At 46.6% G+C, this 16150-nt stretch overlaps 1 protein-coding gene across 2 annotated transcripts in view; it reads left to right on the top strand.

Annotated features, from left to right (window-relative positions):
- The first annotated feature begins 965 nt into the window (after positions 1-965).
- The window catches only part of GALNT13 (polypeptide N-acetylgalactosaminyltransferase 13), a 134641-nt gene continuing 119456 nt past the window's right edge, over positions 966-16150 (top strand). For both annotated transcript variants that reach the window (XM_062004986.1, XM_062004985.1), the window contains exons 1-3: positions 966-1264; positions 11998-12097; positions 12748-12997. In XM_062004986.1, the coding sequence (XP_061860970.1) occupies positions 12856-12997 (142 nt within the window). In that variant the 5' untranslated portion in view covers positions 966-1264; positions 11998-12097; positions 12748-12855. The remainder of the gene's footprint in view (positions 1265-11997; positions 12098-12747; positions 12998-16150) is intronic.

The raw sequence follows: 16150 nt of genomic DNA, 5'->3' as shown, positions 1-16150 counted from the left end.
TGGTAATCAATTAGCTAAGCACTTGCAAATAACTCAAACACCTATTAAGTAAGTATTCTTTTGACTCGCATGAGGATCAAACTGCAAGAGTTAGATACCACACCTGTTACCTTAGACCTTGGTAAAAGTATTTAAGTTCCCTTAGCTGTTACCTTAACCACGAGACCCTGATATATGTATTTGTTAGGTTACCTTGGGTGTTACCTTAACCACGAGACCCTGATATGTGTATTTGTTAGGTTACCTCGGCTGTTACCTTTGCTATTACTAAAACAAAGAGACTGATAAGCGTATAAAAACCCTGAAAATGGTTTTTCGAAGCACGTATGGAGGAGCTCTCCCCATACCAGCAGCTGGCAGCCCAGGGGCAGCCCTGGCTCTTGGTGCAGATCAGCCTGGCTTCAGCTGGCCCGTGCCATCACCACTTCTCCTGACTTTATAACAGCGAGATTGTGTCTGTTATTGTGGAGTTTCTCCCCGTTTTCTCTAGGCTTCCCTTCATTCGCGACTAACAGGTTTCCAGGGCGCCCGAGCTCACGGGGCAGGCACCGGCCGCGGCGGGAACACCAGCTCCGTCCCTCCCTGCGGCGGCCTGCGGGGAGGAGCCGCTGCCCGGGTACGGCAGCTGCTCACAGACCGGGCACGCTGCCCTCCGCGCCGCCGGGGAGGCGGCCACGGTCTTTTTCTCCACGATCCGACCCGAAATTAGGGGTATCGCCGGGGGGGGGGGGGGGAAAGCGGAGAGGCGCTCGCGAGTCCCGATCGCCTGAGAGCGGGGACCTGGCGGTACGCGCCCCCTCAGCGCCCCTGCCCGCCCGCCCGCGCCGCCTCCCGCACCGCTCCGCTCCCGGCAGCCGCTATTTGTAAGGAGAGGGGCCGCCTCCCCGCACCTGCCCGCCTCTCCTCTCCTCTCTCCTCCTTCCCTCCCCCTGCCCCTCCCTCCTCGCCCGGCCGAGGCAGGCTCTTCGCCCGCTGCGGGGACACCCACCTCGTCGCATCCCTGCTCCGCCGGGCCGAGCCCCAAGTATCGCGGGAGCCGGGCGCTGCCTGCGCCGCCGCAGCTATCGGCGGAGGAGAGGCAGCGGCTGGCGGGCGGGCAGCGAGCCGGCGAAGCGGAGCGGCGTCCCGGGGCTGCCGTCCCGCTCTCCGCCTGGGCTCGGCGGCCATGAGGAGGAGGAGGGCGGCGGCGCCGCGCTCTGCCCCGGGCGGGCGGCGGCGCTGCTGAGCGCGAGGCGCTGCGGTGGTGCTCGGCGTCCCGCCGCAGGTAAGCGCGGAGCGGCCGCGGGTCCGCGGGTGCGGCGGGATGGGTTCCGGCGGCACCGACCCCCGCAACACCATCCCCGGCTCCTTCGGCAACTTTCAGTGCGCGGCGTCGGCGGCGTGTCCGCGGGCTCGCCGGGCTGCAAAGCCCCGGCTGGGAGCTGGACGGGGCGAGGCGCTCGGCGGGTGAAATCTGCCCTTATCCCATCGCCGCTGCCTTCCCGGCTGATTCCGCTTTGAGATGGCGGGGAGGCTTTGAAGCGGGGTTAAGTCTGACCCGAAGCATCAGCTCTAGACGGAGATGTGTGACAAACTGTGATTCAGATCCGAGTGCTGGCACGCAGTTGTCTCCCGAATGAACTGGCATTGTCTGCGCTTTCTGAGGCTGTGAGAAACGATCTCAGTATCTAACCGTAGGTAGAGTATAGGTATGGTAGAGGTGGAACAACGTTTTTTGGGCAGTGCATTGTAGCCGTAGGTTTCCGAGCTCCGTGAGCCCGGCTCTTTGCCGGCTCTTTCCGCGGCCGCCTCCATCGCCACGGAGCAGCGTGCACCGGACTGGCGCGGCCACACGCCGCTTGTCATCGCTTTGCGTGGCTCTGAGGAACCCACCCCCCGTGTACATGAGGTCTGGTACAGCTGGGGTTTTTCATGTGAACGCTGTGAAGTCAGGATGCTGACTGTTTCCCCCAGAATCGGGTGAAAGCATCTTCCGAGCCATCAGAAAATAAACTTTATTTTAATAGTTTTTGTTAAGTTTTTATCAGCCTGAAATAGTAAAGAAAAGGATAACTGCTGAGACTGCCGTGATTGCCTCTTGGTTGCAAAATGAGAAGGAATATTTGTTTGGGTGCTCCTGGGCGACTGGAAATAGTAAGAGGAAAGATTAATGGGAGATTAAGGCATGCTCAGAATTACGCGGAGGAAGGCAAGAGGCAGAGATGATTTTAACTGGCTGATGGCTCCTGGACTTTGAGGAGAGAGCTGGTGCCTGAAAGCTTGTGTTGTTTTTCAAGTAGTCTTTATAAATGTCTCTGTGTTGAGCCCTTGTCTGACGGCACATGTGATTTACCGGTGATCTCAACGTCCTGCTTCCGTGGGTAAATCCGTGCAGAGATGCTGAGGCTACCGAGGACAGTTAGAAAAAATGCTGTAACTTGCAGAGTGGTGCTTTGCCTTCTGGTATTTCTTTTAGCTAGGCCTGTTTCTACAAACACCGCAGGATATTTTTAAATAAGAAGCAATTTTAGGTGGCATTAAACTGAGGGTGTGTCATATGGCACAAACTTGTATTCCCCTGGAGCTAGCTTTTTGAGGTTTAGAAGTAATTTCTTTACTGAAGCTGTGTTCTAAGAAACAAAACGTGCAGCATCTTCCTACGTTGGTATTCATACATGACTGATTGGTGTTTGCAAGTTCCTGAAGATGAGAGTGAGCTATAAGGAGATGCTGATGCTGGGAGAATAGGGGGAAAGCCAGACTTGAAGTCTCCTCTTTGACTGCAAATGAGCTTTAAGAAAATGTGAGCGTAAACAATTGTGGCTGTCAAGCACAAATGAAGGCTGAAAGGGGGAACTTAAGCTCACATGGTCTGGGATTTATGTCTGTTAATATCTGCCTCCTACTTGCCCTGGAGAAAGCTGTGAGCTTTCCTGAACGCTCATGAAGAAGAGAGGTGACATATCTGTTCCCACCATCTGTACCTCCAAGGACCAGATTCCTAGGGGAGAGTGAGTTGTAAAAACATTTCTTATCAACCATAACTAAAGCTTATGGTCAGTTGGTATTTGGGAATGTGTGGGAGTTGAGTTGCTTTCCTTCAAATATTAAGTGCAGTTGTTTTGGGTTGAGGCAAAATACAGCAGAGAACTACCTAACCCCACAGTCAGATGACAGAAAAATTAAGGCTGAAGAACAAAAGCAGAATTGCTTGGAAATAAGAACTTAGGGAACCTTTTTCCAGGTAAGACAAAATTCTAGTGGGTTTTGCACATTAGCATGTGAACTCAAGGGAATGCTTTTCCTGAAAATGAGAGAACTGGGTTCCATTTGGCTGTACATCACTTTTATCAACACAGGCAAATACAGTTTGACTTTTTTTTAAAGCCAATCTAGTGAGAGCTGTGCACTTGTAACAAACCTGCTTTGTTCAGCAGCTGAGGTGGGGGGACGGGGAAGGGGACGGTGCATATTCTCCTACTTTGGCGACAATCAGTTTTAAGTTAGAATTAAGTATGATGTGACAACTTACTGTTAAGAAAGGCCTTTTTAGTATTCACAAACTTTGCTTTTGCAAGGCTGTTGTTCTTTTGGATGGAAGAAGTGAGGGAGTTCTGACTTCCCAGCATAATCAATGAGTTTCTTTGGCCTGAATGTGTACAGAAAAGAATCGACAGGTCCTTCCCTTCACAGAGTAGGTGAAATCCGTGTCTGTCGTGGAAGCAGCTGCAGTGGTTCCTTGGTGGGTACATCCTCTCAGCCCATGTGTGCAGGAGTGCTTTATGGTCGCTATTTGCTCGACTGAATTCAGGTTGGAGTCGGTGTCTGCTAATGATTGCTGTGCTCAGGCTCTTCTGCACTAGGACTGCCTGGTGCTGAGCCTGGGCTTGTACCATGGCCTGGACCTTACACATGCTTCCAACTGGTTGCTGTCCTTTTTGGTGGTGCAGAGTAAGACGTTGCTCTTAGAAACCAGACTTGTGTAGGAGACTGTATCCTCTGGTACAGTGCTATAGCTGCTTGGGCTGTGTTCTTCCTAGGATACTTGCCCTGTAGCTTGTCCCTAGATGTTGTGTCACTGCCTGGCTTGCTCCAGCGTTTTGCTTGTTTGAAGAGCTACAGAACTGGTCCTGTGTGGTATCTGTCAAGTCATCAATACCACTCAAGTACTAGTTACTTTTTAATCTCGCTGGTAGGTGGGAGAGCACCCACCATCTGGAAGCAGAATAAATATAGTCAGGTTAGCCTGCTAATTAGCTGTGATGAGGTTGTGCAGCAGCTTGCAAGAGGATACCTGCCTGTCACCTGATGGGGTGGTCACTGTAGGTTAGAGAGAGGGGAGATGTCAGGGCAAGGAGAAAGCTGTGAGACTGGTGACCAAAATGCTCTGGTTTGTTTAGATCTGTTACTAGACAGGCTCTGCTTTGGGGGAAGAATGTGGAAAAAGGAATGTTTCTTCCATTAGTTTCCAGTACGTGTTAGCACCTGGGACAGGCTTTAGCTATTGGGGTACTGAGTTGATGCCCATATTCTTTTAGGGTGTTTTTTCGGTTGACTTTACGGTTTTGGTGCTTTGTTCCCACACATGGGTAGAAACAGCCTGGTTTAGTTCAAAGTTAGTACCTGAAGGCATGGGTTTTGAAGGAAGGGGTAAACACAGGCAAAGTTCCTCACAAATTTGACATCGTTTGGAAGTGAAGTGGCTTACAGCAAGGCCACTCTGAACCCAGAAAGGTTTTCTTGTCCCCATATTGGGGATGTGGTGCTCTGAAGTATTAGTTCTGGGATAAACCAGTGCTAGTTGTTGCCTGACTAATCTGAACAAAGCAACACGAAATAAAGGGTAGGCTTTTATTACAAAGAAGTTTGGTTAGAGGAATTAGTAAGTCTTTTCCACTTTAATTTCTGAGTCACGGAAATGCATTTTAAAATGAAGAATAGGTCTATTATTAAATGTCAAGCAGCCTATTTCAGGAAAGGAGAGAGGGGGAGAAAGCAATTCTTAAAACACCAAACACTGGATAACTCCAACTAGAGATACCTGGGTTTTTTTTTACCTTACTAAATGTGAAAGAGCTTCCTGTATTGATCTTGGAGATTGACATTTCTAGCATCCTGAGTTCTTCACGTAGCTGTACATGAATTAATAAACTGCTTATGGTATTACATGGTGATTCATGGCCCTTGGAGAGTGTAGTACCTATTAGAGTTTGAGACCAATCTAGTTGTAAGATTTTTGTTGGCAAAATTATATTTTAAATGCCCCTCTCTCAAAATTAAGGCATGTCTTAGAAAGTGAGGGTTGTAAACCTCAATAGTTCTTAAAGCAAGCTTGCCTCTTCAGTTTTTTAAGGATAACTGCTCTCCTAGCAGCTCTGATAAATGTACTTTATAATGCAGTGTAGCATGTTTTACCCAAAGCTGAAGCAGTGGACTTGAGCTTGTTAGATCCTATTCTGCGCTACCCTGGTGCCAGTGTGTGTGGATGCAGTTGGGTTTTAATAGAGTTTTGTCAGTTCCCGCTGGCTAATTGCCATTCAGTGCAGTCCTGCCTGCCTTGGACCCTGATTCTGCAGCAGAGATTGACAAAAATAATAATGGCAAATCTTTCTGTGATGGGCACTTGAATATTGTTGTTGTCGCTTTTCGCTCCAGCAGCTGCAGTGAGTCGCAGGAAAGCTACAAGAAAGAGTTGTGTTCACCTTTGTGATTTATTAGAGGTGAAGGCTGGAAATCTTAGATTTCAGATGAGCTGAACTCTGGTCTGCTTTCCTTAGGTGTGCAAAAGGCATTTGTGATCTCTCTTCTGCTTAGGAATATCTTCCAGCAAACTTCTGATTCCTCTTCAGCTGACCTCCCCGTGTTCTGCAGAAGCCTGATCCAAGTGGCTGTGACGGAGCAGATGTGTGCTATAGATCAGATCTGAAAGCTTGAAAAACCCTTCTTTACTGCAGGGCTTGATGGATGTTTTTACTACTGAGTTGCATTAATTTTTTTAAAGAATTAAGTATTCTGCTACCATGGTGAGCTCAGTGTTCATTAATATGTATATCACTTGAGTGTCAAATGTTGCATTATAACAAGGATTTGTCAACAGCAGTGATTTAACGTCTGAATTAATTGGTTCATAAAGTGATCTGGTGTTTTCCTAGGTAGTGCTCTTGTCATCAGGATCATAACAGCATCTATGGCCATCCTAAGGCTGCTGTTCCTACACCTTTAGCCCAAATTCTCTCAGGTACGTAGGAGAGGCACACTTGAAAGGCTGTGAATTGAGATTCTTGCTAACATACAGAGATGTCAAAGAGGATAAATTTCAGTGCTGACTGAGGTGTTAAGTTGCATACGTTAAACGAATGGTCTACATGACAAATAACAGCTTCACTAGAAAATGCAGCATGCCTCGGTTAAATAATGAAAAGGCAGGAAATTACCACTGGAGTCATAACAGCAATGTAACTCCATCCACTTACTCATCTTTCTAATGTGCCTGCCATCTGAGGGCTGTGCACAATAATAGATATGTACCCCAAAAGGTCAACCAAGGCCCTTTTTGGCTGCTCCTCCCATCCCTATAATATTCCCCCCCTCCTTCTCAGTACCGTTAGGATTAGAGGGGCGTAAAGGAAGTGAAGGAGGAGGAGTTCTGTTCGCAGTTTGGTGCTATGCAGAGGTGTTGGGGAAATACTCTCTGTGGAAATGTATCTGGTGATATTTAGTCAAATCTCTGCTGTAAAACACCAGCACAAGAAACAGATGAGCAGGAGGAGGTACTTTTGATTCCGCTTTCCAATGGAGAAGCGTCACACCCGTGATGTGTGCTACTGAGCTGCAGGGAGAAGGGGGATGTGGTTTGGGAACACAGCTCTGTCCCCTGTCCTCTGGGAAAGCAAGCCAATGCAGTGCAGCACAGGAATCGCTGGGCTGGCTTTGGCTGTGCTTTCTGTTCCTCTCCTGCTGTCATCATCTTCATCGGGTCTTTTGCATGAAGCAGAACTTGTCCAAGTGTGGAGTGACCAGGAGGCAGAAGCAGGCCTCCTTTTCTTTCTTCTGCGAGACAGGCATCAGCATGCTGAGAGGAATCCCTGGGTGTTCAATGATCCCCCTGCGTGCTGCCCAGTGCAGCCCTCCATGGCCAAACAGTCCCCCGTGGCTGTGAGGCGCCTGTGGGCTCAGCTCCAGGGGAGCCTGCAGGACCTGGGAACCACTCTGCAGCAGGAAAAAACAATTCTTTTCCCTGAGAGCGAGCCCCAGTCCTCCCCATGGTGTGGGATGTGCCGTGTCTGGTGACTGATGGGAACCCAGGGAACAGCTGAGCAGCTCAGGGGGCTTTTGGCAGAGCCCGGTACCCAGGGGAGCAGCCCCCCCGCTGTTGCTAGGCAACTGCTGTCTGATGCTGTGCTGCAGCACACTGTAGATGCATGCAGATGTGGCCACATCTGGCAAAGGAAGGAGGTGCAGCGTTCCTCCTTGTGTCCTGTGCGTGTTCCTGTAATAGATGGTAAATGAAAACTGCCTTTTTATCAGGCCCTGGCTCCTGTAGGCACTTCATTAAGCTTTTATGGCTAACATTAAGATCAATGTTGACTTGAAAAATGATCTTCATCTCTATTTTAGATTTGATTCCATAAGAAATCGACTGTTTTGTTTTGAAACAGCACTTTCATCATAATAATTTGCAGTTTGTATCCTTTCCCATCCAAGCATCTAGATGTCATTAGTCAGCTTTTATGCTGCTGGGAGTATAGATGGCTACCACAAGTTGCTTTGCATGGGTTTGGGAGATCAGATTGAGGCCAGAGTAGTTTCGATGTTAGTTCTGAGGAATTGTAGTTCTGGGATGTAGATGGACTCTGGGGCTCCAGCTGTGCTTCTGTATCACAGAATCTTAAGGGTTGGAAGGGACCTTGAAAGATCATCCAGTCCAGCCCCCCTGTGCCTGGTGATAAATGGGGCAATTCTTCTAATTTTCTGTAGAGGAACTTTTGTAAACAGAGTGATTCTGTCTTGCTCAAGGATTAGGCCACTTAGTTCATATTCAGAGTGACAACAGCTTCAGGGGCTGTTCAAAGGTGTGCTAGTGCTGACGTACAGAATCTGACCGTGTGAAACTGCGTGGAGATAACATTCTGTTACATTTCTTCTGAATATAGTTTTTTGCATGTAGGGCTTGGAGTGCTGCTGTGTTGGTCATCCTCTTACCCCTACCTGTGTGTTACTGCAGTGTCTGTCTCTTCAGTCCACAGCAGAGCCTGAAATTGCTGCAAGTCTTGCTAATGAAGCGTGGAGACAAAAAGCAGCTGGGGGAAATCTTTGGCCTGTGAAACAGGTGGATGCTCCTTGAAGGAGCCTGGATCAAGGTAATCAACAAGCATGTTACAAAAAGCCGTGCTCAGGCACTACACTGGCTGGAAGCTTTCGGTTTATGCCTCAGATGAAACCTTTATGTGAAGTGTGTTAGCAGCTTCAATACTTTTAGTCCATTAAGTCTCCAGACATGAAGATCAGACTCCGAAGGGGGTGGCTCCAGGAACATCACCAGGAAAAACAAAGCTGGTGAATGCCTCTCCAAGTCTTGGCTTTAGTCTATGCCCCCATCATTCTACAGAGGGGATAGTGTTGTGGGGTTTTTTTAAATCTCACAGAGATACTGTGCAAGTGAATTGAAAAGCTTCTGAGGCAACTGGATAGAGTAGTGATGAATGCTGTGGCTTTGAGCCCCCGGGAGAATGACGTATCGCTCCTTCTGTGCATGGCCTGGCTGGTACAGAATAGATGGGGCACAGGGCTGTGTGGTGAGTTACAGGGAAGATACTGAACGGTTGCTGTGTTTTACCAAACCTCAGCTGCTGTGTGCACTCACTGGAGTGGGCTCTACAGGGGTTTTTTTTAGTACACGAGAAAGGCAAGTCAAGGTTTTGCAGCTATCTTTATTTCTGCCAGCTCTTTAGAGCTTGGATATGCAACCTCCATAACATTCTCTTACCACAGCATTTTATTGTGGCAGTTTTAGGAAAGGCTGGCAATGCAGATGATTTCTAAATTTGCATACTGTTTTCTATTATAAACCCCTGTTTTTATTGCTTGTAGCACTGCCAAACTGCAGTTTCTTGGGGCAGGATTTTCCTTTGCTTTGTTGCTGCTAGATACCGTTTCTGAATTAGCTGTTTTCTTAAAGTGGTAGCTCAAATTCCCAGCATATTTACCTTCCTCCTCTTCCCAAGAACCTCTTACTCCGTATTTTAGTCAAAAGCCCACCCCTGTTCTTTGAGAAGCTTCATCTGAGATCTGGGAGAGGGACTTCAGACTGTGAGAACAGCTGATGTGGCCAGAGGTGGTGGCTGTGTGTAGAGATTCCTTCCACCTGTGGCTGTGGTGGCCAGCCTGTCTTGGCTATGTGCATCCCATATGCCAGCAGTGGCTGTTAGATCTCCTTGAAGGTACTGCTCCAGGTGGGCAGAACTGTGGAGGGAGACTGCTTATTTGAGTGCAGGCAGGAGGAGAGCCAGGCTAGGAGAGAAGAGCCTGGCCCTTGGAGAGAAACCAGTATTTGGAGGCAAAGAGAGGCTCAGCCGTTCAGTAAAGGAGGCTGGGGTAGGGTTAGGAGGGGAAAAATGACTGGAGAAGAGCACTGAAGTGTCCCTGACTGCATGTTTGAAATAGCTGAATAAGGAAATATTAAAAACTGGTTAAGGGCCTTGGGAAATGAGAGGAGGAGGTACCCAGCAGAAGGTTGCTGATCTTGCCATTGCAGTGGTGGTGGGGTGGGAGACCTGAGTACAGAGAAAGCTGAGAGGTGGATTTAAGCAAGGATGGAAAAGAAGCAGCAGAGTGGCAGAGCTGGGAGACCAAAAGCAGGGTGTGATGGTGGAAAGGCTGGATGTGAGGGTGGCTGAATGCCCAAGGCTTCTGGGGAAATGTGGGTGACAAGCTCATAAATGCACACGTGCTCTTCCCTGGGAAGGTGATGAGTTCCCAGGATGAGTTTCCCAGAAAGGTTATGGCTGCCCTATCCCTGGAAGTGTTCAAGGGCAGGTTGGATGGGGCTTGGAGCAAAATGGGCTAGTGGAATGTTTCCCTGCCCATGGCAGGGGCTTGGAATGAGATGAACTTTAACATCCCTTCCAGCCCAAACCACTCCAGGATTCTATGAATTGCCTTACACTTGCCAATTCTGGCTCTTTGTTGGTGGTGGTTTGGGGTTTTTTGTTTTGTTTTAGCTAGTTTGGGTTTGGGGTTGTTTTTTTTGAGTGCTTGAACTTTTAGTGGTTCCCTTACATAGCGCTGATGTTTTCCTCGAGTCACGGGGGTTTATAACGGGCTCATGAGCAGCTTGTGCTCTGGGTGCAGAGTCAGCAGGTCAGCTGTGTGTGTTCTTGGAAGGAAGGTGGAGAAAAATGTTTAATATGATTCTTCCCACAGCCACAAGTCTTGGCTTCAATTGCTTAGTTACCTCTAAGAAACCTTGGAAAGGCAGCCAGAGGCACACTGCTGGTTTAGTTTGGTGTGTTTCATTGCTTTAGTTTGTTCGATTTAGTTTAGTTTGATTTGGTTTGTTTTGATTTTTTTGAGAGGTTAAATAATTTATCTCCTAAGGCATTGTAATATGAAGCACTTATAGGGACTGAAAAGCATTAAAAAGCCCCACGGGTGTTGGCAGAAACGTGGAGGTTTAGTGTCCCAGGATGGGTGTGAGGGAGCCTGCACCACCATTGAAATGTGTTTCTTATGTAATTTGTTACCTCAAATTGGAGGAGGAGAATCTTGCTCTTGTTTGCCTGACCAATACTTGCTGAAAAATGTTTAAAAATAAAAAGCAAGGAAGTTTTCTGTCCTTGCTGCTGACTTTCTAATAGGCTGCTGCACTGTCTTTCTTCAACCAGCCCCAGGCTGACGCATGGCAGCAGCCAGCAGTGCTTTCTGTACACACCACTTGTTTAAAAACCACCCAGCCTTGGGAATAGAAGATTTTCCCAGTCTCCCATAGATGCTTGCTCTGAGTTTCCTAGCTTCTGTTAAAACAAGAACTGACGAAGGGAAAAACCAATTCTGTGTTAGGAAGAGCTTGGGGAGGAGGGGCCTTTGTGTCCTGGCTGGTGCTTAAATAACTATTCAGCTCCACACTACCAAAGCCAATTACAGCCACTACAGTGACAGAGGCTGTGTGTGGGGGGGGTTAACACCTCAGCTGTTTTCTCCTCTCTCTTTCCTAATAAAGATCTCTGTTAATTTGTTTTTTTCTTTGTAATTTTCTTCCTATAATGAAACTGTTCCCGTTGACTAGCATGAAAATGAAGTGTGCTAACTTGAAGCACGGCTTCCCGAGCCCTCGACGTTTTAAATCAACTGACTGTGAATCACTTCAATCAATAGCTCTTTTTCTTGCTGTGTTTATATTTTAGACAGATGGAAAACTTTTATTAATGATGACATAGTAAAATAGCACTTCAAGAATGATGGCAAAAAAAACTATTTAAATCATTCCAGCTTTTCCATCTCATTGGTTCAAGTGAGCTCTAATTAAAAATGTGATGTACACTTGTTTTGTTTTGGAAAGGTTCAAATGCAAACACCCTGTTAGGGAGGCTCCCTCAGCAATGCTCTTCACCTGGTGTGCTGCTGCCTAAACAGCATTAAACAGGGCTAGTTGTTGGATTCTGGTCTCCCCATGTGCGGTGGGAACTGATGTGACTGTTTGGGGAGACGGCTTTGGGAAGGACAGAGGTCCAGTTTGCTAGGAAGTAATGCTGTGGGCTGAGGTAGTGTGGCACGAGTGCTGTGATGTGTAGGCAAAGCCAGGCCAGGAGTGAGTTAAGGCAGGAAAGTCGTGATGCTGCTGCACTGAAAAGCCGAGGCTCTTTCAGAACCAAGATACAAAAATGCTATGGATCAAATTGTATTGGATCAAGAGAGGTTAAAATGTGGCTCAAATGAGAGCTTTTTTATTGGAAGGAAAGTTTTGTGTTTTCTGGAAAAGACAGTCAAGCTGTAAGGGCTTTTTTCTGTTTTCTTTCACAGGCGCTGGGGCAGCCGTCCAGCGGTCTGGTGCTGAGGCACTGCTTTGGAGGCATGGCTGAGGCTGAGCTCCCACTCTTCCCGTGGAATGCAGCTCATAACGGTAAGGAAAAGGTTTGAAATAGTCATCTAATGTACAAATCTGCATTGAGAGTAGACATGGAAGCCCTCACACTAAGCTTGACCACATGTACAGTTGCAGGCAAGAGCCTAAATATGTAGGTGGTGAGTGACTGCAGCCTCCTTTTGCAAGGCATCTTTGGTGTGGTAATAAGGTGGTGGGCAACATTTCTCTGCAAGAGAAGGGGTAATTTGCTTTTAGTGTTCAGGGGCTGTGTTTGAAATAGCGTTATAAACACATTCCTGGAGGAAACACCATGTTTCAATGTTCTAGTTCGTGTTGATATGTCTGATGTTCAATAAAATGATGACTTTAGGTTAGAACTGTCTGTTGACACTGCTTTGGTGTCTTTCTGTATATGAAGATTTGTTACTCTGCATGAAAGGGGTGTGTATATGTGTCTATATATTGCACGTGCTTCTAAATGAAGGCAGGTTATGTAGACTGTCCATGACATATACAGGTCAGTGGGTGGTATTCACAGGAGGATGGTGGGAAACAAGCAGCACCTGCACGTACAGAAACAAACAAGTACTTTCAACATCTCCACGCTGCACTTTCCTGTAAGAAACACGTAGTTGAAGCTGTGTGTCCTTGTCAGCTAATTCAGACCTTTTTTCCTTTGCTTGCAGTGGGATGCTTGTCTTTGCTTCCACGTTGGATTTTAACTGTGGGAGTTTGATACCATCTCAGCAGCTGCTGTCTTTCCTCAGCGTTGGAGCTAGAAACTGAGTAAAGCAATGAGGAGATTTGTTTACTGCAAGGTGGTTCTGGCCACTTCTCTCATGTGGGTGCTTGTGGACGTCTTTTTACTTCTGTACTTTAGTGAATGTAATAAATGTGATGACAAGAAGGAGAGATCTCTGCTGCCCGCTCTGAGGGGTAAGTGCCGAGTCTGAGCTACCTTTGAAGGTCACAGGTATTGTTTTTAAGTATGTATTTCTATGTTTCTCAGTACTTTCTAATTTATTTTTCCATTTCAAACAGAAAAATACCAGGATCTGAAGTACTTTGTTTCTCCAGTGCTTTAGTGGTTTCTGAGTTAGTTTCAGTTATCTTAGTGTTTGACCTTTGCCATAATGAAATCTGAGTTCTGTATTGTTTTCTTCAGCAAAATCAATATAAAATGTCTCTGGTATGCGGAGGAGAAAACTGAAGTGGTGTATTAAGTACCCTTTTTTTTAATCAGAAGTCATTTGACCTACAGGAACATTGATGCTCTACGATTCTTTCTTCATTTGTGAAAGATGCTTATGTGTAAGCTTGCTTTTAAACTCTTAACTCTGGCACAAACAGTCGTTTTAAAAGCTACTTATGTTCCCTCTAGCACACAAAAACATTAGGATCAGGTCTCAAGTGCAGGCAGAGCAGAGATCCTCATCTCACTCCAAATATTTTTAGTGATGTAATTTACTAAAGGGGACTTCATGAAGACTGAACCTTGACAGAACCTGCAAGGTTTCGAGTTCGTAGTTGCTAATTTCCAGAGCAGACGCTCACAGGACGGATCATGTGCTTCTGTGCATTCACAACACTGAAGTACTTGCAGTTTAGTACTTGCAGTGAACTTGAATGTAACCCGTAGAAGCTGTGACTTTGCCTACTGAATGCAGTTAAGGCTGTAAATCTGTGGGGGAATTCACAAGAAAAGAGGAAGCAGAAATGTGTGAAATATGTTTGTTTTTCCTTGTAAATTAACATCCTATTCTTAAGTAGTTTCGGTCCAGCATATGGAAGAAGGAAGATGCTTTGAGTCCCTAATAGAATCAGAGTTGTTTTTGGTTGGAAAAGGCCCTTAAGATCCACTTAATAGGGTTATAACAAGATTAATTAGAGCTAGAGCAGCTGCTTTTGTAACATGTTTACTGTTGATAATAGATAGAAATTGTGTCTGATGCTGTTCCTCTCTTCATAAATACACATGCATGTTAAACTACTGAGCCCCAGTTTTGTCCACAGGATAAATCATTGTCATCCCTTTAAAAGCACTTTGGGCTTATGGTTCAGTTGAATTGAACTGCAATGACTTGAACTGGAAGCACCATTCAGTGGTGGGTTTGTCACGTGGCAGTCTTTACTGAAAATGTACTTTTTAAGGCTTCACTTTGCCCTTCCAGCCACAGAAATAGCTACATGGTATTAAAAATAACAATAAAAATCTGTTACATTTCCAAATGAAAAGAATATTACTTGTTGCCATAAGGTGGTTTATTTTCCCCTGTGTAATTGGACTACTGTATTTATAAAGAAATATTAGGCAAGAATCTGGCATATCATGGCTAGAGGAGACTGAGGGGGGATCTCAGTAATAGTTACACATATCTCAATGGGGGGTGTCAGGAGATTGGGGCAGCACTTTTTGCTGTTGTATCCAGTGACAGGACAAGGGGTGATGGAAAGAAGCTGGAACACCAACAGTTCCATTTAGACATAAGGAAAAGCTCTTTTACTGCTGAGGGGAGGGAGCCCTGGCCCAGGCTGCCCAGGGAGGGTGTGGAGGCTCCTTCTCAGGAGGTTTCCAAACCCACCTGGACACGTCCCTGTGCCCCCTGAGGGAGGGGAACCTGCTGTAGCAGGGTTGGACTAGATGATCTCTGAAGGTCCCTTCTAACCCCACCAGTCTGTGATCTTACCTGTACATGCAGAAAAGTGATCATACCTTCAAGTATGCATTGCAATTTGTATAATCGATGACCTGCTCTGAAGTGTCTTTAGCTGGTTGCGTTTTTTCCTGTGCAATTGGATAAATTGTAAAATAAAATGCAAAATGAAGTGTTAGAATGATACACTTTATTTGAACATCAGCAATTTTTCAGTCAGTCCAGTCTGAAAAAATAAAAAGCATAAGCACAGGTGCCTGCTGCCACCACTCAAATGTGAATGAAAATGGCTGGAACTTGCAAGTGCAGATTCACCTTTTTGCCACTTTTTTGTCAGCACAATACTATGCAATACTCACCTTCTCAGTTTGAAGTACTCTGTTGCATTTCACTACCTGAAATCATTGGGGTTTTTACTTTCAACTTGTTGAATTCTCTGTGCTGTGACTGTTACAAAGAGGTGAGGTTCCTACACAGAAATTATAACAGCCCTGCTTCTTCCTGCTCTCAGTTTTGAGAAACAAGCTCTATTGAATATATAGCATTAGTTCTACTTTAAAGCCTGCTGAAAGAAATGTTGAGTCTGCTACTATAGCATGCATGTTCTATGTGATCCTGAAAGAATATTTGATAATCACAGACTCCCAAGGGCTGGAAGGGACCTGCAAAGCTCACCCAGTGCAATCCCCTGCCAGAGCAGCACCACCTAGAGCAGGGCACACAGGGACTCACCCAGCTGGGTTGGAATGTCTCCATGGAAGGAGACTCCACAGCCCATCTGGGCAGCCCCTGCCAGTGCTCCCTCACCTCAGCGGGGAAGTTTGTCCTTGTGTTTCTTTGGAACCTCTTCTGTTGCAGCTTGTCCCCATTGCCCCTTGTCCTGTCATTGGCCACCCCTGAGCACAGCCTGGCCTCAGCCTCCTCACACCCACCCTTGATGTGTTTGTAACCATGAATGAGCTCACCCCTCAGGCTCCTCTTGTCCAAGCTGCAGAGCCCCAGCTCCCTCAGCCTTTCATCACAAGGGAGATGTTCCACTCCCTTCAGCATCTCTGTGGCCCTGCGCTGAACTCTCTCCAGCAGCTCCCTGTCTTGGAACTGAGGGGCCCAGAACTGGACACAATATTCCCGATGTGCTCTCACAAGGGCAGAGTCAAGGGAGAGGAGAACCTCTGTCCCTCTGCCGCCCACAGCCCTTCTAATATATGAGTTTATACAAGCCTGTGTAATGTTTGGGAACACTAACAGTGTCTTATTGGAAATCAATAGCATGTCTTTTGTATGATATTACTGAAATCCTAGAGAGCTGCAACTGTGAAAGAACAGAATGAGAAAAAGTGGAGTCAATGTTCTTCATCCATAAGGTTTTGATCAGAAGCAAAAAAGCCAATAGTGTAGAATTCAAAACCATATGTTTCACCTCTACTTGGCTTGG

Source organism: Colius striatus, chromosome 11 (assembly GCF_028858725.1).
Source record: "Colius striatus isolate bColStr4 chromosome 11, bColStr4.1.hap1, whole genome shotgun sequence".
In the NCBI taxonomy this organism is placed as follows: domain Eukaryota; kingdom Metazoa; phylum Chordata; class Aves; order Coliiformes; family Coliidae; genus Colius; species Colius striatus.
This window is presented reverse-complemented; position numbering and strand designations above follow the sequence as displayed.